The following is a 20,639-nucleotide window of genomic DNA, read 5'->3' as shown; positions in this document are numbered from 1 at the left end:
CTGAGTGGCATTACCCTGGTACGGCATGTTGCCTTGCCTCTACCCAGTGACAGACTGTGATAATATGACACACACCGAGAGAAGAGAGGCATCCATAGAGTGTGCAGGCTTTATTTTGATGTTGACATTATTGTAAAGAAGTGCTAACAATACATCAGTACAAGAGAGCATAAGGAGGCATAGTTTAATAAAGTGCATAATAGCAGGAGTCCTGAGCAGCGCAGCAGAATAGGCTGCTGTATTAGTCATCTTGAGTTATTGCGGGTAGGTGGTCAGGGCCTGTGCAGTCCTGGCCTTGGTGAGGGGATAACTGGATGGAAAAACGGTAGGCAACACCAGGCAGGGCCAGCATCCTCACAGCCATTGTGCTGTGGAAATCAAGAGAGAAAGTTACAGATCTTTACCCGTGAGTGTGAGATTGTGTAACCGTTTATACTCTCTCTCCCTCTACAATTACAGTGACCCATCTAGCTAATAATGCCTGGATCTGTCTCTGCACCAATTTGTCTATTTAACAATGGTTTCCCTACTAATTATAATAATCTTTCTTCATCTATATATACAGTACATGTAATATATTTTACTTACAGGGTCTGTCCATCCATTCTCTGGAGTCCAACGGGGGGTGAAAATGTGCACTGTGTTTTTCACCGGAGGCTCTGGGATGATGGTCATCTCCCCACAAACACTCATCTGCATCACCTACAGAGAGAGATAGAGAGAGGCTCACAGAGTCCAACCACACAGCCCCAAATCAGCAGGAGGGGAGCTGGTGCTGACCTTGCACCTTACCTTGCACCATTGCTTGCTCTCAAAGTGCTGCAGGACCCACTGCATCTTGGTCAGAGCCGCTTCAGTGGTGATGTCATACCCAGACAGCACCCCGGCCTTCTTCAGCCACTGAGAGAGGGAGGGAGAGAGGAGTGCGCAGAGTGGCTTAATACAGCTCATGCAGAGAGGAAGCAGGGTTCATGCCATACGCTGAAACGGACAGACAGACAGAGGGGCAAGACCGCCATTGTAACGATCACGCTGCTCGACTGTTAAGCAGGCACACTGTCCTCCAAATGGAGCTATTACTGGCCCACTTTATATACAGTTAAAATACACTCACCTAAAGGATTATTAGGAACACCTGTTCAATTTCTCATTAATGCAATTTTCTAACCAACCAATCACATGGCAGTTGCTTCAATGCATTTAGGGGTGTGGTCCTGGTCAAGACAATCTGCTGAACTCCAAACTGAATGTCTGAATGGGAAAGAAAGGTGATTTAAGCAATTTTGAGCGTGGCATGGTTGTTGGTGCCAGACGGGCCGGTCTGAGTATTTCACAATCTGCTCAGTTACTGGGATTTTCACGCACAACCATTTCTAGGGTTTACAAAGAATGGTGTGAAAAGGGAAAAACATCCAGTATGCGGCAGTCCTGTGGGCGAAAATGCCTTGTTGATGCTAGAGGTCAGAGGAGAATGGGCCGACTGATTCAAGCTGATAGAAGAGCAACTTTGACTGAAATAACCACTCGTTACAACCGAGGTATGCAGCAAAGCATTTGTGAAGCCACAACACGTACAACCTTGAGGCGGATGGGCTACAACAGCAGAAGACCCCACCGGGTACCACTCATCTCCACTACAAATAGGAAAAAGAGGCTACAATTTGCACAAGCTCACCAAAATTGGACAGTTGAAGACTGGAAAAATGTTGCCTGGTCTGATGAGTCTCGATTTCTGTTGAGACATTCAGATGGTAGAGTCAGAATTTGGCGTAAACAGAATGAGAACATGGATCCATCATGCCTTGTTACCACTGTGCAGGCTGGTGGTGGTGGTGTAATGGTGTGGGGGATGTTTTCTTGGCACACTTTAGGCCCCTTAGTGCCAATTGGGCATCGTTTAAATGCCACGGCCTACCTGAGCATTGTTTCTGACCATGTCCATCCCTTTATGACCACCATGTACCCATCCTCTGATGGCTACTTCCAGCAGGATAATGCACCATGTCACAAAGGTCGAATCATTTCAAATTGGTTTCTTGAACATGACAATGAGTTCACTGTACTAAACTGGCCCCCACAGTCACCAGATCTCAACCCAATAGAGCATCTTTGGGATGTGGTGGAACGGGAGCTTCGTGCCCTGGATGTGCATCCCACAAATCTCCATCAACTGCAAGATGCTATCCTATCAATATGGGCCAACATTTCTAAAGAATGCTTTCAGCACCTTGTTGAATCAATGCCATGTAGAATTAAGGCAGTTCTGAAGGCGAAAGGGAGTCAAACACAGTATTAGTATGGTGTTCCTAATAATCCTTTAGGTGAGTGTATATATATACACATATACATACATACATATATACATACATGACAAAAGAAAGACTGCAGAGTACAACTACAGAATATAAGGATAGAGAATGGATATGAATAGATATATGGAAAATAATTTGGTAAAGGTAGACAAGTACTTGGAATACAACTAGTGAAAAAGAAGAGAAAGAAAGTGAAGCAGGGGTTCAAAACACTCACTAACATTCAGACCATCCACAGACAAACAACCCAACAAACACACCCTGTAGGAAACAATTACAATACTGTGACTGGGGATACATGAGATTGAAATGCATGTACACAGTCCAGAAAACACAACTGAAAACAGGCTAAAGAAATGCAATGAAGGCAAAATGAACAGTCCTGCAAAGTAACAAAAGAAATGAACAATGTCCAAGTGTTGATAAAAATGATCATGAAAAACAAACCAACAACAGGATGCAGTGAGCTCACCCTGCAGAAGTCCAGTGAAAACAGCAATGAATGTGGAAGAGATTGATTGGAAAAATTGAGAGCTTTGCAATGATCTATCCAGGTATGAGGAGTGGAGATGAATGCAGCAGGTCAAAACAGGCCAACATGATTCCACACTATACAAAACAATAAACACCTACATGAACAACAGTGCTAATAGGAACAAAGAAGAATAGAACTATCTGAATGCCCTGTTAGTAGGTTTGCTCAAAGTGAACACAATAGAGAAAAGGATTGAAAAAGGACTGCAAAACCATGGAGTTACCCCAGCTATGACTGCCCTGTATATACTAACAGGTGCTGCCTAGACTGTGATTGGACAGTGGAGGATTTGAATGAGCCAATGGGTTGGAGAGATGGAAGTTTTTACCTGGCCAGGCTACTGTCTCTAGTTAACCACCCACTTGTGTAACATTGTGAATGTTACACTGTAACCTTGTCTTTTCAGTCAAGCAATACTTTTTTAAGCTAGAGTAGGTTGGTGGGTTATTGCAGCACCTATCCACACTAGTAGACAGACAAATAGATGGTAACTGCAGCACATATCCACTCTAAAAGATAAACAGGCAGACAGAGAGGTGGTTAATGCAGTCCATGATCCACACAGATGGACAGACAGACCGGTGGATACTCTGAGTCACTCAGACAGACTGAGGGAGACGGGTGGGAGCTGTCTTACATCTCCAGCCTCGTAGATGGGCCTGACGGAGCCCCGGTGGACCTGCGTGCAGTTGATGATGAGGACGCCGCTGTCCGACGCGCGCTTCAGGGCCTCAGAGAACCATTTCTCCTCCGGGGCGTTGCCATTTCCATACGTCTCCAGGACGATCCCATCCGCCTGGTCCAGGAAGTTGTCAACCTGTGCAACAAGGCTACTGTGTCAAGGGGCAGCATGCATACTGGGTCACTGTGCAACATGCTGCATGAACTACTGCACAACAAGTGCACAAAATGTGGAGGGGAGAGGGGGGCGGGGATGAGAGAGAGGGTCCATTTAATGTTACAGTTAACATTTTTTAGATAAAGTGGTTTTGAGTTTTACAAAACAATTTATTTAATGAAATACAATAACATAAAAACAATAATCAAACTCAAGTCAACTCCCATAAACTTGACACTGAAAAAAAAAAGAAGTGAGAAACTCATCCCAGAGTGAAGAGGAGCTCTCCATCCCTGAGGGTGCGGAGTACTTCATCAACACCACAGTCTCTGGAAAGACTCAAGTCCTTATTGAGTGAATAAAACCTATAATCTATTACATTCTAGCCTTTATAAGTACCTTAAACAGCACAGTGTTGGTGTTGGGGGCATCTTGGCACTGTGCTCTTGGTCCAGTTCACAGAGGAGAGTCTCTTAAAGTCTGAAAGTGTGGCGCTGAGTCACATCAGCTGGGCGCTGTGCCATCAAGACTGGGGCCATCATGGCCAGCATGCTAATCACAAGCAACCTCCCCGTCCGACAAAAACCTACCCTTCAATTTCCCTACTGGAACTCAATACAGCATTTTAAACAACTGTAAAAACGATAACAATAATAAAAAAACAACAATGAAATGAACAAGAGCTCCTCCTCCACACTCTCCCACACTCACACTAGAGAGAGCGACCAACTGGTCTTGCAGACGTCTTACAGTCTCACACAGATCTGTTCTTTAAAGATCTTCTGTGTCTCTTTCTTAAGCTGCCTGAGAGAAAGAATTAAAGAAATAAGGGATAAGTGGCCTGCACTCACGCAGGACTTGGTGATCCCTGGGAAGATGCGTAGGACTCTGGTGACAGGCATCTTGTCACATCTCTTTTTGAGGGGGAACAGCAGCACAGGCTGGGAGGCATCCACTTCAACACAGGGAGCAGACTGATGGAAGGAGACGAGAGGAGAAAAAGAGAAAGGATAGAGAGGGGTTTCTGCCTCTGTTTACAGTTAACATTTTTTGTAAACTGGTTTTATAGACATCTTCCAGTTCTACACAGATCTCTTCTGGATGAACAACTCTGTCTCTTGCTTAAGCTTCTTGAGAGATAGAGAAAGAGAGAAAGAGAATACAGAAAGAGGGAGGGATATTTTGAATCAGAAATGGCCTGCACTCACCTTGGACTGTTTCAGTGATGGCTTAATGATGGCACTGGTCTTTTTGAACCTGAAGGGGAGCTTCACTGCAACACAGACAGACAGACAGGGGTAGAGCTTAAGTCGGGGGATTGGGAAGGGGGGGACAGTCAAGACGCCATGTGCTGTGCAGAGTAACTAGACTCACCCTTTATGGTCGGACCAAACACAGCCAGCGGCTCCATGTTGGGGGAGTCGAAAGCGTCAAAGGCATCACAGTCAGACTTTTGGACTCGGTTCCCCTGGAAGAGCTTATTGTGAAAGAACACGCACACCTGAGAGAGAGAGAGAGAGAGAGAGAGAGAGATGTCCTGGAGCACTGAGCAAAGAAGGTTCCTTAAAACAGAATACAGAGAAAGAATGAAAAAGAAAGAAAGGGTAACTTACAAGAGGGAGAATGTGTGAATGTGTGATAATCACACATTACTAATCCAGTAAATTTTCATGATTTGTTTTTATTTCCAGTTACTGATTTATGACAAGTAGAGAGAGTGGTTTCTGACAGTAAAGTAAACAGGGATGGGGTATAGTAGGTCTGGCAGGGAGGGCAAAGTATCGATTGGGTCTGGGGTTGGGGGGGCGGGGCGCCGGTCACCTGCTGCAGCGCGGGGTTCTTGCTGTAGCAGCCGGCGATCAGCAGAGAGCCCAGGATGTTGCTGACGGCATCGGAGCGCGGCTCAAACAGAGACCTCTGTCAGCCCGACATGCCCAGCAGAGAGAGACATGACCCGAGGGTAACACACCCAGCAGGGAGACACAGCCACCGGAGAAAGACATTCACCAAAGAGGCACCCATAGACACACCCACCAGAGAGAGAGAGACACAGGAGGTCATTAGGAACAGGTGGGGCAGAAAACTGAACTGTCTGAAAGAACAATTCCTCAACACAGCAATAAATGTAACAATAATAATGCTTATTAAATAATGCATCTATATAATCAAGCATAACAAGACTATTACGATAAAGCTTATTATTATTAATAATAGTAATACTGATAGTAATTATGCAGTTATGGAGCCCTGTCTGACATCTGCCTGCCCATTGCTTGGTGGAGAGCCTACCTGTGCCCCAGTCACCACCACAGGCTTGTTCAGTCCCTGCAGCAGGAAGGACAGAGCTGAGGAGGTGTAGGCCAGGGTGTCGGTCCCGTGGAGGATGACAAAGCCATCGAAGCCTTTCTTATCCTGGTCCTAGAAGGGTCAGAGGTCAGAGGGTGCAGGTCACTCATATCACACTCCTGCTTCTATCATCATCATTTATTTATTTATTTTTAAATTGTGTAAATTCAACATGCTTTGCATCGTGCAGATGCAGTGAGAGAGAGAGTTAGAGAGTGAAAGAGACAGTGACAGGGAGAGAGAGAGAGATAATAAAAGAGAGAGAGAGAGAGTGTGTGTGTGTGAGAGAGAGAGAGAGAGAGTGACAGTGAGTGAGAGAGATAGATAGTGCAGGGACAGGGTGTGTGTGTTACCAGGATCTTGTGGGCAATGTTTTCCCAGTCTGCTGGAGTCATCTTGGAGGAGTCGATGGGCTCCAGCACCTCCTCCACCTGGTACTTCACTGAGGCAAATTCTCCACACTCACCAAATGCCTTCCGCCTGGAGTCACATGATCATCATGAGCAGAAGCACAATCATATGTTGCTCTTGGCTTTGATTTATTAGTTATGATTTTTGAAAGAGAACAATTATTATTATTATTATGCTTATTTGCAACTGACAAGCAGATAGACAGATTCAGACGGGCAGTGATGAGGACAAACAGACAGACAGACTTACGGCAAAAGGAACCACCCATTGTCCTTCTTGCTGTAGAGCTCAGGGTGGTTTTGGAGCTCCTTGGTGAATTCACCTGGTTGTCCTGGATGTTCTCCTGAAACACACAAAGCCCCCAGAGCCTGTCACTCAGTACCACACAGGCCCACACTCACACTGACTTATTTATTTGATCATGGACAAAGCAATATACTGTCAGGCCTGCTCTCCACACTTCCCCTGTTCACCACATGAGGTCATCCTCATCACCAGAATACTAGCCAGTCTCAATAAGCAATCATCCAATTAACATTTTTTGTCTGCCCAATCTATTTACCTCTGGACTTTTCTTGGCTACGCCTTTTGGATATCCCCTTTGTACTTCTGCCTTTGCATTTGAATCCACCTCTGTTAGTCTCCAAAACATTACACATACATTTTTCCTGGTTAAAAACACAGAACAAATGCACTGCATAGAGTTCCCAAACCAGTCCTGGGGGACCCCCTACCCTGCTGGTTTTTGTTCCAACTGAGCTCTCAATTACTTAATTGAACCTTCATTTAATAATGAATTATTCACTAATAATTTCCTAAATCAGAGACTTTTAATTATTTTAAACAGTAGGGGTTTTAAGTTAAGTATAGAATTATATTAAAAAATGTATTGAAGAAACAACTATTTTCTTACACAATTTAAAAAGCAAAATCTAAGCAGATTGTTACTTCAATTAAGGTTCAATTAAGTAATTGCGAGCTCGGTTGGAACAAAAACCAGCAGGGTAGGGGGTCCCCCAGGACCGGTTTGGGAAACAGTGGCATAGAGGGTTTCTAGTTAAGCTGATTTCCACCCCCTCTCCATGGTCAGGCTTTAGTTATAAATAAAACACATGAGTTATAGTTAATTGATTTCCAGTCTTAATTTACACAGTTTATGCAGTGTAATAGTGTAGTGTTTATGCACAAACACAGCTCCTGTGCTGAACCAGGCATCTATACTCACAGCACAAACAAGGGCACTGGCAGTGTGTGTGAGTGAGAGTAAGAGGGAGGGACACCAGTCTACATGTTGCTAGGAAAATATATAGCGTTTTTTAATGTAGAAATTAGGTGGATTGTAACATTTCGTGAAACTGTTGCTTGCAGCATTATCAAATGAGTTTTCGTTTGGTAGAGCAAAATTAGACAACAGAATCTAATGTGACTATACCTGGTTCGCCGCTAGATTAATAAATATGAATGAAAATGGCGGAAACAAATAAGATGGAACTGGTGTGGGACACTGTCAGGACAAGGACACTCCTCGTGGATTTGTTTCAGGGTGGATATATGTATTTGTACTTAAAAGTAGTAGAGGCCCGTTAATCAGTTTTAAAAGCTCTCCCTTATTTTAACTTGACACGTTGTCTCCTGCGGAATTAGTTTGACAGTACTTCATTGAATGACCCGATTCAATATTCTTGCTAAATTTATTTGGGGATAATTTCATTATTATGTTGAGCTGACACTGATTGGACAAATTGATCGTGAAGCTTGTATTTGTATTGGCATTTAATTTTAAACAGCACAAGAAAAAGCAAGCATTTCTATTACATAAATGTTTCCAAACAATTGCCTAAATTGTTTAATGATGTTACTGTAGAAAACATGGAACAAAACACATTTAAACATATTCCTATTTTCAGATTAGTTCATTAACACGTTTATTTGCTCATTAATATTAATTATTATAGTAATTACAGTATATATAAGCTAATAATAAATAATGAAAAATATTGTATAGCCTACGTATTTAACATTTAATTCCTAATAATATAATTGGCTAAATAAATATTCTACCTACATTCTCCACGAAATGTAGACTGATCAGATTAAGAATAGGAAGGCATTTATCTTGGCTGCTATTTCCGAGATATTGCTCTCCCGTATTATTTTCTGCACCCGGTAGAACGGTACGCGTCATGATACGGTAGATCGCGTCATGATATATCATATAATCGGAGTGAGAATAAATCAAACATGCCGAAACTTTGGTTGACAGAGATTTATAGAATGATAAAATATTTATAGAATGAATTAAATATATGAATCTATTACCCGGGGAATAGATGGAACAAATTGATGACTTAGTGATCTTTTCAGCACCGTCCCCGGGACAGCGCCTTGTCCGCCCTGCTCACATCGCGCTTCAGCTGCGGCTGCGCATCGTCAGGTCAAAGCGCGTCAAACTGCAGCCACAGCGAACAGCCGGTTTTCAGACACTGGGTTTCAATTCACAAACCACGTTTTTAAACAAACTATTGCAATCTATATCACTATTAAAAAACACTGAATCATGCGACACATCAATATATTTTTACTGTGCTTGAATAACAAGTCCAACCCGCGAGCGGCCACTCCTCCCCCCTTGGATATTGCGATATGGATCAACCCAAGAGATGAGTGGACTGATGTCACAGAGCGACACTGACAGCTTCATAACAGGTCATTCTCAGCAGTGGGGGGATAATAATAATAATAATAATAATAATAATAATAATAATAATAATAATAATAATAATAATAATAATTACCGTCTTGCCCATGGACCATGCCCACGGTGCCCCCGGTGTAGTACATGAACACTGTGGGTGAGGAGAGCCCTGTATTCCGCTGTGCCATCGTCTCCCTGCCCTCCGTCTGTGTCACTGCTGGGCACTGTGGCAGCTGGGTGCTGTTCCAATGAGCTGCCCATCTATTTGTGTATTATTTTTATAGTGTATGGGCTGAACACGTGGTGTCATTGCCTTACGTTTCTCTTTTACTTTCCTATTCTTTTAAGCTTCTTAATTATTCGACCCATTTATAGGAAAAGCTTTGCAATCAGTATTTAACTTTTGTTTGAAAAGTGTGGGGGGGCTCATATCGGTTTTTTTTCTTGAAAGCCTGCTGCGTGTAAAAAGTGTGCAACACAATGCACTATACCAGGGGTAGTCAATTATTTTGTGTCAGGGTCCAAATTACTTGGTCAAGGTATAATCAAGGTCCAGACATCGGGGGTCACACCTTAATGCCCCTCTCCAACACACACACACAATTCTGTGAATTAGTAATATACCCAATTGCTTATATTTAGTATTGACAAAGTACAAAAATAAAAACGTTGAAATGAATGTACATATTAGTATTAAAACGGGTTCAGACCACTTTTAATTTTAATTTGTTAAAGATTATTGTAGGCATATAGATAAACATGATAGACACTTTCAAGCCACTCTTTTTAGTGTCTTATTAGATTGAAGTCTTTAGCATTTTCCCCTCTGTCCCACTGTGCACTGCACAAAATTAGTGTTGAAAAATGAGGGCGAAGACGATTGAGTAATTCAGGGCTGGGGGTCTGGGGGTCCCCCAGAAGAGTTTGACAGCTGGAGACGTGAAATGCGCGATTAGGAGTCGAAAAACAGCTCAACATCTCCATGAAATCAGGCAGATTTGGACTCAAACATATATTTGCTTCACAACCACACATCACCAGCGAACAATCCCAGATCAACCGACATGCAGCAAACGGTTGTGCTGCTCAGCCTCTGTGTGCGGTGTTTCCGCCGCTGGCGCAGCAGTTTCTGTGTGAACGCAAGCATCCCGGCAGCACTCGACGTCGTGGCTGACATCTAGTTGCGACGTGGATCAGCAAGAATACAGCTGCTATTCAACGTGGATTTGGCAACGATTCATCAAAGAAGAAATATACGTTGCTTTCAGGGTGAATAGACGTCGCGACAGTCAAAACAACCAAACACACCCCAGATAACAAACACAATATCCTCTCAAATAAATGTATTTCCCCAGACCGTACTTTTTTCATGGGTGTATTTTGAGTGACATGGTAACAAATGCGCAAAATTCCCCTTAATAAAATATATATATATATATATATATATATATATATATATATATATATATATATATATATATATATATATACATATATACAGCATACATATACACTCACCTAAAGGATTATTAGGAACACCTGTTCAATTTCTCATTAATGCAATTATCTAAACAACCAATCACATGGTAGTTGATTCAATGCATTTAGGGGTGTGGTCCTGGTCAAGACAATCTCCTGAACTCCAAACTGAATGTCTGAATGGGAAAGAAAGGTGATTTAAGCAATTTTGAGCGTGGCATGGTTGTTGGTGCCAGACGGGCCGGTCTGAGTATTTCACAATCTGCTCAGTTACTGGGATTTTCACGCACAACCATTTCTAGGGTTTACAAAGAATGGTGTGAAAAGGGAAAAACATCCAGTATGCGGCAGTCCTGTGGGCGAAAATGCCTTGTTGATGCTAGAGGTCAGAGGAGAATGGGCCGACTGATTCAAGCCGATAGAAGAGCAACTTTGACTGAAATAACCACTCGTTACAACTGAGGTATGCAGCCAAGCATTTGTGAAGCCACAACACGTACAACCTTGAGGCGGATGGGCTACAACAGCAGAAGACCCCACCGGGTACCACTCATCTCCACTACAAATAGGAAAAAGAGGCTACAATTTGCACAAGCTCACCAAAATTAGACAGTTGAAGACTTGAAAAATGTTGCCTGGTCTGATGAGTCTCGATTTCTGTTGAGACATTCAGATGGTAGAGTCAGAATTTGGCGTAAACAGAATGAGAACATGGATCCATCATGCCTTGTTACCACTGTGCAGGCTGGTGGTGATGGTGTAATGGTGTGGGGGATGTTTTCTTGGCACACTTTAGGCCCCTTAGTGCCAATTGGGCATCGTTTAAATGCCACGGCCTACCTGAGCATTGTTTCTGACCATGTCCATCCCTTTATGACCACCATGTACCCATCCTCTGATGGCTACTTCCAGCAGGATAATGCACCATGTCACAAAGGTCGAATCATTTCAAATTGGTTTCTTGAACATGACAATGAGTTCACTGTACTAAACTGGCCCCCACAGTCACCAGATCTCAACCCAATAGAGCATCTTTGGGATGTGGTGGAACAGGAGCTTCGTGCCCTGGATGTGCATCCCACAAATCTCCATCAACTGCAAGATGCTATCCTATCAATATGGGCCAACATTTCTAAAGAATGCTTTCAGCACCTTGTTGAATCAATGCCATGTAGAATTAAGGCAGTTCTGAAGGCGAAAGGGGGTCAAACACAGTATTAGTATGGTGTTCCTAATAATCCTTTAGGTGAGTGTATATCCGTTAATATACATACATAAATATGTATGTGTGTGTGTGTATAATGGTACTCTATGAAATTACAAATGACGAATCAGAGTAATTAACTAGCAAAATATTTCAGTGCAGGATAACAAAACTGTATTATGTGTGCATTAATCAAATGTATTATCAAAATAGTAACTACAATTAAAATATGTTATCAGTGACCGTTGATGATATTTGAAATGTGAAAAATGTCGGTGCATATATATATATTTTTACTTCAACTTTAATTGAACTGGAGACCTGTATAAAACATATTGTAAAAACTGTGGGTGTGTATAAAAGTGCTCTCTAACCATAACTTGCATGGAACTAGTTTTAAAAAGATTTATAGCATTTTTAAAATCTGTTTTTCAGGTTTAATATACAGTGTAGAAATTCTACACAAATAATGTGTTAATAGTACTATGACACATTTTGTGTCATTTTCTACACAATATGTGCAGGGTTCTGTCTTTACATGACAATAAAGTAATTTCAGCCAAAAAACGATGTTTGGAGTTTTCATTGTTCATCCTGAAGTTGTACACTGTTTTTTCCTCTACTGTTTGTGTATAGTTAACATCAAGAAAGTGTATTTTAGTTGTTTTCTTTTCTTCTCCCCCCAGAACTCTCTGTCATCACTCACTCTCTCTCTTTCTGTGGTTGTTTGCATTTGCTGATTAAATTGATGTTGAAGGAATTGACATTGATTCCATTTGCAAATCCAACCAATTTGCAACTAAATTTCAATGTTTTATACATTAGATTACATTAGAAACAACGTTGTTTCAACGTCATATTTCAACATTGAATATACATTGAAAATTGATTGGATTCAACGTCAATTCCATTCTTGTGTGTCGTGTTTCATATCTCTCACCCCCGTGTTTTTATTATTTGATTTGTTAAATTGTATTTCTATCCTTTTATTATTTTGTGAAGTGCATTGAAACTTATCTGTATGAAAGGTGCTCAACAAATATTACTACTACTACTACTACTACTACTACTACTACTACACCAGACTGCCACTTCAGTACTGTGATGGCGTTAACCCCTCTACCTAGTGACAAACAGTTTGATAATATAACACACACAGAGAGAGAGAGAGAGAGAGGTACACATACAGTCAGGTTTTATTTCTTTGTTACACATTGGTGTGGGGGGGGGTATGAAGGAGTGATTTCAGTGGGAGTGGAAGGGACACAGTGGGATGGGGTTTGGGCTGCAGACAGGATCAGCATTTTGCTCCATGGTGGTACTTTTACTGCTGTGGAAAGGGAGAGAGACAGAGACAGAGTGAACGAGTTGGGATCTCAAACTTCCTGCTGTCAATTTTAATCTCCTGACAACATAAACTGTGGGGCGGGGGCAAAGGAGCCATGATTTTCAAAGCATTGGCAACAGGACAGTGAAAACATCTGCCCTTCCTCTGGAGACCAGCAGTCTTTCTCTCTCACCTTGGGCTCTGCTATGATGGTCATCTCTCCACAGAGACTCTTCTTCATCATCTGCAGGGAGAGGGAGGGAGTGAGAGAGAGAGAGAGAGAGAGAGAGAGAGAGAGAGAGAGAGTTGGATGGGGTATTTACATGGGCACTGTGTAACTGCACCACAGACCACACAGAGAAACAGACAGACAGACAGAAAGCAGTGAGTGTGTGTGTGAGAGAGAGCGAGAGCGAGAGAGTGAGTGTGGGTGTATGTTAAAGAGAGAGTGTGTGTCTGTGTCTCTATTTGTGTGTGTGTACAATATGTGTGTGTGTGTGTGTGTCATGGGGGTGGGGTTAGGGGAGCTGGTGCTGACCTGTATGCGCGTTTCCTTGTCCTTGATGTACTTATGGACCCACAGCATCTTGGTCAGAGCCGCTTCAGTGGTGATGTCATACCCAGACAGGACCCCGGCCTTCATCAGCCACTGAGAGAGGGAGGGAGAGAGGAGTGTGTGTGCAGGGGTTAAAACAGCCCATACAGAGAGAGGCAGTAGAGTTAATGCAGCACATATCCACTCAGAGAGAAACAGGCAGACAGAGAGACGGTGGATGCAGTCTGTAATCCACACTGACACACACACACAGTGAGTGAGACGGGTGGGAGCTGTCTTACATCTCCGGCCTCATAGATGGGCCTGACGGAGCCCCGGTGGACCTGCGTGCAATTGAGGATGATAGTGCCGTGGTCAGTCGCGCGCTTCAGGGCATCAGAGAACCAGTCCTCCTCGGGGGCGTTGCCATTTCCGTACGTCTGCAGGACAATCCCGTCTGCCTGGGCCAGCAAGCAGTCCACCTGCACAACCAAGCAAGGGGCATCGAAACTGTGTCACTGTACAACGCGCTGACTGCGTCACTGCCTGGACTACTACACATCAAACACCTCACCCAGGACATGTCTCTGAATAACACTCCAGCTGTGTCACTTTAACACATGCACTCCTGGGAGGCTACAGAGACAGGAGTGAGGAGGGAGAAGGGAGAGAGAGAGAGACAGTGAGATTGAAAGAGAGAGAGAGAGAACAGGAGAGCAGCAGGAGAGGGCTCAGCAGGAGGAGCTTCTTCTTGTCTGATTTCAGCACCTGAATAGTCAAGAAGTGTCTCAAGCCGTGGTTATACACAGACCAGTTCTTGAAAGCACTGGCATGTCTCCTAGTGTGAGCTGAAAGAGAGAGAGAGAGACAGAAACACAGAAATGGGGCGACGTGTGCAATCAGTATCCCTCACTCACGTAGGACGGGTGGATGCCTGGGAAGATGCGGAGGACTCTGATGTCAGGCTCAGCCTTGGTCTTTTTTGAGACCAGCAGAATGGGAATCTCATGCTGGCAGGCGTTCACTGCAACACAGACAGAAGGGGGTGTGACAGCATGCTGGGGTGAGAGACACATTTTGGGAGTTAAGGATCAAGAAGCGCTGGGTTACCCTTTATCTCCGGCCCAAACTCCACCAGAGGCTCCATGTTGGGGGAGTCGAAGGCGTCAAAGGCGTCACAGTCACACTTTTGGACTCGGTTCCCCTGGAAGAGCTTGTTGCCAAAGAACACGGACACCTGAGTGAGAGAGAGAAAGAGAGAGAGAGAGAGAGAGAGAGAGAGAGAGAGAGACAAAGAGAGAGACACGATCACTGAACCAAGCCTGTTACGCATTTTATAATACTGTACAACATACATACTTATTGGTATATAGAGAGATGGATGGATGAATATGGGATAATTAGATAGAAAGATCATGTGAGGTAAAGAGTGTGTGAGCAGGGCCTAGGAAAAATGAAAATAAACTTTCACCTACCTGAAATAGCAAATCAGGACAACCAGTAACCTATCATGTTTTAGTTTTTCTTTTACATACTTAAATCTAAAAGAAGAAGAGAGTGGTTTCTGACAGTAAAGTAAACAGGGATGGGGTACAGTGGGGGAAAAAAGTATTTGATCCCCTGCTGATTTTGTATGTTTATTCACTGACAAAGAAGTGATCAGTCTATAATTTTAATGGTGGGTGTATTTTAACAGTGAGAGACAGAATAACAACAAAAAAATCCAGAAAAACGCATTTCAAATTGATTTGCATGTTAATGAGGGAAATAAGTATTTGACCCCTTCGACTTAGTACTTGGTGGCAAAACCCTTGTTGGCAATCACAGAGGTCAGACGTTTCTTGTAGTTGTCTACCAGGTTTGCACACATCTCAGGAGGGATTTTGTCCCACTCCTCTTTGGAGATCCTCTCCAAGTCATTAAGGTTTCGAGGCTGACATTTGGCAACTCGAACCTTCAGCTCCCTCCACAGATTTTCTATGGGATTAAGGTCTGGAGACTGGCTAGGCCACTCCAGGACCTTAATGTGCTTCTTCTTGAGCCACTCCTTTGTTGCCTTGGCTGTGTGTCTTGGGTCATTGTCATGCTGGAATACCCATCCATGACCCATTTTCAATGCCCTGGCTGAGGGAAGGAGGTTCTCACCCAAGGTTTGACGGTACATGGCCCCGTCCATCATCCCTTTGATGAGGTGCAGTTGTCCTGTCCCCTTAGCAAAAAAACACCCCCAAAGCATAATGTTTCCTCCTCCATGTTTGACGGTGGGGATGGTGTTCTTGGCGTCATTCCTCCTCCTCCAAACACGGCGAGTTGAGTTGATGCCAAAGAGCTCGATTTTGGTCTCATCTGACCACAACACTTTCACCCAGTTCTCCTCTGAATCATTCAGATGTTCATTGGCAAACTTCAGATGGGCCTGTACATGTGCTTTCTTGAGCAGGGGGACCTTGCGAGCGCTGCAGGATTCCAGTCCTTCACGGTGTAGTGTGTTACCAATTGTTTTCTTGGTGACTATGGTCCCAGCTGCCTTGAGATCATTAACAAGATCCTCCCATGTAGTTCTGGGCTGATTCCTCACCGTTCTCATGATCATTGAAACTCCATGAGGTGAGATCTTGCATGGAGCCCCAGACCGAGGGAGACTGACAGTTATTTTGTGTTTCTTCCATTTGCGAATAATCGCACCAACTGTTGTCACCTTCTCACCAAGCTGCTTGGCGATGGTCTTGTAGCCCATTCCAGCATTGTGTAGGTCTACAATCTTAAGAGAGTGCTCCTAATCTCAGCTCGTTACCTGTATAAAAGACACCTGGGAGCCAGAAATCTTGCTGATTGATAGGGGATCAAATACTTATTTCCCTCATTACCATGCAAATCAATTTATAACTTTTTTGAAATGCGTTTTTCTGGATTTTTTTGTTGTTATTCTGTCTCTCGCTGTTAAAATACACCTACCATTAAAATTATAGACTGATCATTTCTTTTTCAGTGGGCAAACGTACAAAATCAGCAGGGGATCAAATACTTTTTTCCCTCACTGTATATACAGGGTTTAGTAGGTCTGCGATTGGCAGGGAGGGCAAAGTATCGATTGGGTCTGGGGTTGGAGGGGCGGGGCGCCGCTCACCTGCTGCAGCGCGGGCTTCTTGCTGTAGCAGCCGGCGATCAGCAGAGAGCCCAGGATGTTGCTGACGGCATCGGAGCGCGGCTCAAACAGAGACCTCTGTCAGCCCCGACATGCACATTAGAGAGAGACATGCCCACCAAATAGACAGCCACAGAAGAGGCAACAGTGGAGACACACCCACAAAAGAGAGACAGGAATCACACCCACCACAGTGAGACGAGAGAGAGAGAGAGAGAGAGAGAGAGAGAGAGAGAGAGAGGAAGAAATGGGAGAAGGTCATTAGAAACACAGTGTAAAACTGAACTGTCTGAAATAACAATTCCACAAAATATAGCAACAAAATTTACACAATAATAATGCTTATATACTGATAGTAATTATGCAGTGACAGAGCCCTGTCTGAGATCTGCCTGCCCATTGCTTGGTGGAGAGCCTACCTGCGCCCCAGTCACCACCACAGGCTTGTTCAGTCCCTGCAGCAGGAAGGACAGAGCTGAGGAGGTGTAGGCCAGGGTGTCGGTCCCTTGAAGGATGACAAAGCCATCGAAGCCTTTCTTATTGGCCTAGAAGGGTCAGAGGTCAAAGGGTGCAGGTCACTGATATCACACTCCTGCTTCTATCATCATCATAGTTTATTTATTTATTTCTAAATGGGGAAGGGGGTTAATTCAACTTGTTTTGCTATTCTGATACTGTGTAGATACAGAGAGAGAGAGAGAGTGTGTGTGTGTATGTGAGAGGGAGAGAGATGCAGGGGCAGGGGTAAGGGGTAAGGGGAGAGGTCAGTAGTTTGTGCAGGGTGGGGGTGTGCTACCAGGATCTTGTGGGCAATGTTTTCCCAGTCTGCTGGAGTCATCTTGGAGGAGTCGATGGGCTTGGGCACCTCCTCCACCTGGTACTTCACTGGGGTGTGGTCTTCACAGTCGTCCACCGCCTTCGGCCTGGAGTCACATGATCATCCTCGTGAGCAGCAGCACAATAGTATGTTGCTGTTGACTTCAATAATTAATGGTAATGCAACTAATGTTAATACCCATGTTGCTACTGCTAGATAAACAGTAGCAAATGTATCAGTAATAACATATGTATTAACATTATTAATGCAGCTAATAAAACTAATCATTATCATTATACTCAATTGAATCTGGAAACAATAGTACTACCACTACTGTACAGATACTGTCAAGAAAAAGAAAGATATCAAAATGGTGACTAGAGTAATGAAAGTACAAGAGATACAGATAGACAGACAGACAGATACAGGCAGGGCTACAGACAAACAGACAGAAATACAGACAAAAAGAGAGAGATACAGACGGGCAGAGACGCAGACAGGCAGACAGACTTACGGCAAGTAGAACCAATTATCAGCCATGTTGCTGTAGAGCTCAGGGTGGCGTTGCAACTCCTCTGTGAATTCTCCTGGTTTCCCCGGATGTTCTCCTGAAACACACAGAGCCCCCAGAGGCTGTCACTCAATACCACACTCACACGCACACTGGCACACTGACACACTCACCGTGCACTCACTCCCTGGCACAGTGACATGCCAAATTTCAATTCTTGCAGAGAGAAAGAGAGAGATAGATACAGAGATATAGAGATAGACTGGAACGCATGGTTTAGTTCATTTTGTCCCCCCTCCAGGTCTCCCATCCTCTCCCGTCCCGTCTCTTACCTTCTTCCCCAGGCACCATGCCCACCGTGCCCCCGGTGTAGTAGACAAACACTTTGAACTCTCTTTGCTGGGTGCCTCTCATCATTTGTGTCATTGTCTCTCTGGCTCACTCTGCTCGGTGCTGAAAGCTGTGAGTGTCTTGTGTGTTGTCTGTTCTCTGTCCTGGTGCCTTTTTAAAGGATTCCTGGATAACGATCTCTAACCCCTCCCCTCCCCTCCCCTCCCCTCTCTCCCACAACCAACTCTGATGACTAATATCTCATAGGCCCCCTTACTTCCTCCACCCTTCTCATTTCTATGGAATTGCTTTGTTTTTTGGGGATTTGTTTTTTTCATTTAATTATTTTGTCACTTCTGTTTTTTCGAAATGTGTGCTGTGCTGCCAAGAAGTGTGTGCAGTTTTTATCATTGTTTCACATTAAAACAGAAGCTGTAATTATTTTTAAATGGGAGCAACGTCTGCCCTCTGTATCAGTGTAGCTGATGTCACATGTCAGTTTGAGACAAAGATGACCATCCAGAAATGTTTCACGGTGCCAAGAGAGATTCACTGAGTTATCGGAATCAGGTTTCGACATTTTCATGTTGGCTAGGGTTGAGCATCAGCCTGCTGTTGGTGCTAAAATTGTGCAGGTACAATACTGGTATCATTAACTGGGTTTTAGTGAAGTCTCTTCTTTCCTCAATTAAATTATTATTAGCTAAAATATATTTGCACTGCTGCATCATGGGTGAAGTAATCTGGTACGGTTGCTGATTCACCATGGTCTGAGCGGACTGCCAGTAAGGGGATGGAGACGATCTGCCCTGTGGAGTGTCATTTGTACCTTCCCATTGTTGACCAAATCACATACATGCACACGCTGCATTGAAAAAAAAAATTATACACCTATACATATATCGCTGTTTGACCATAAATATAATTTAAAATGTGCCAACAGGTAATCCTGCCAGCTACACCAATTGTGGAAGATTTTGAAGATTAATACCCCAAGATTCTCCACAACAAGTATGAAAAAGAGAGTCTGCGCACTGTAAAATGGTATCTATACACGTATATTTATTTTGGACAGAAACTAAAAAGTTAAAAACATACAATAAAAATTATAGTTATTTCTTAGCGTAAAATACCAGTTAAACTCCAGTTTAGTCTGGTCATTAAAAGGTGAACTTTCCGGTTCTCAGATGTCTCTTCAAAGCTGAGAAGGAGCAACTACTACAATGCAAAATTAAACTAACAATTGTAATACATGTGACAACAAGATAATCAACACAAACATGTTACTAAGGAACTATTGACAATAAGGAAATAAAGAAAGGTTAAACAGAAAAATGAATACAGCAACATGCAAACATTATGAAAAGAAGATCAATAGACTACACTCCCCAGAGACAGCTATCCCAGCTCAACTGTGACTTCAAGTGAATTACTTCAGCTCCGTCCAACCTGTTACTGAGACAGCTCACACAATCTAGCTTTCAATACAACAATATTAAAACCGCTAGTATCCAGCGCTCATATACGTATATGTAGAGAGAATGTGCAAATAGCAAAAATTTAAACTTTAAAAAAAATAGTGATATGTGTAGATTCAAGAAGTCTCCTGCTGCATCTCTTCCATGCAATTCCCTTTGTGCATCTGCACCCCACCTGGCTACCATAGTTTTAAATTAGGTCATGTGCATTAAGCGCTATAAAGGAATTCAAACCTGGTTCACAGAACAGGTGACCGGTCAACACATTAATTTCAAGGGATTAAATGTGTACTAACGATTAAACATAGGTGGAAGGGTTGATATATTATTGATAAGGGAAGCTGTTATTCCTGTTGCTATTGCATGTTTTGGTTGACATTATATTTTTTGGTGAAGCGGCTAGCACTTGCACTGCTGATTCCTAAAAACAGAAGCTTTGTGGAAACTAACAGAATACATACTGTATGAGGCCTTGATAGAAAATGTCTCTGTAAACTATTCTGTTTGTTCAGAAACAATTGTACACCTGTGTGTCCCTTATTGTATTATATTTGTTTATAAATGTACTGTATATTTAAGACATTAATTGTTTTAAGTCTTTTAGATTGTGCAAACAGATACAATTAGGTCAGTAAGCTCTGTCTCATGACACATGGGGTTCATCATATGAACACAC

General features: G+C 43.2%; 1 protein-coding gene and 1 long non-coding RNA gene across 2 annotated transcripts; both read right to left on the bottom strand.

Annotated features, from left to right (window-relative positions):
• Nucleotides 1–241: 241 nt before the first annotated feature.
• On the bottom strand, nucleotides 242–3,050 carry LOC136768710 (uncharacterized). Its single transcript, XR_010822014.1, has 4 exons — nucleotides 2,785–3,050; nucleotides 793–900; nucleotides 589–702; nucleotides 242–368 (listed from the first exon to the last, which is right to left on the bottom strand). It is a non-coding gene; the product is annotated as an uncharacterized LOC136768710 (long non-coding RNA).
• A 9,955-nt stretch (nucleotides 3,051–13,005) lies between these two features.
• On the bottom strand, nucleotides 13,006–18,630 carry LOC136768707 (L-asparaginase 1). The gene is made up of 11 exons (XM_066723043.1): nucleotides 18,488–18,630; nucleotides 18,159–18,252; nucleotides 17,624–17,750; nucleotides 17,247–17,372; nucleotides 16,810–16,905; nucleotides 14,793–14,919; nucleotides 14,600–14,706; nucleotides 13,985–14,164; nucleotides 13,686–13,796; nucleotides 13,341–13,391; nucleotides 13,006–13,150 (listed from the first exon to the last, which is right to left on the bottom strand). The coding sequence occupies exons 1-11, from the start codon at nucleotides 18,579–18,581 to the stop codon at nucleotides 13,145–13,147; spliced, it is 1,119 nt and encodes a 372-aa protein (XP_066579140.1). The 5' UTR covers nucleotides 18,582–18,630; the 3' UTR covers nucleotides 13,006–13,144.
• Between the last annotated feature and the right edge of the window lie 2,009 nt (nucleotides 18,631–20,639).

This window comes from Amia ocellicauda, chromosome 14 (genome assembly GCF_036373705.1).
Source record: "Amia ocellicauda isolate fAmiCal2 chromosome 14, fAmiCal2.hap1, whole genome shotgun sequence".
Taxonomy (NCBI): domain Eukaryota; kingdom Metazoa; phylum Chordata; class Actinopteri; order Amiiformes; family Amiidae; genus Amia; species Amia ocellicauda.
This window is presented reverse-complemented; position numbering and strand designations above follow the sequence as displayed.

Bases quoted from the DNA above. Each gene is read 5' to 3' on its own strand.
- LOC136768707 (XM_066723043.1), bottom strand. From the start codon at position 18,581: ATGACACAAATGATGAGAGGCACCCAGCAAAGAGAGTTCAAAGTGTTT. The intron at 14,920-16,809 runs GTGAGCGGCGCC...TCTCTCACTCAG, and splicing joins AGAAGCCCGCGCTGCAGCAG to GTGTCCGTGTTCTTTGGCAA. The intron at 14,165-14,599 runs GTGAGTGAGGGA...TTGGTTGTGCAG, and splicing joins CAGGCATCCACCCGTCCTAC to GTGGACTGCTTGCTGGCCCA.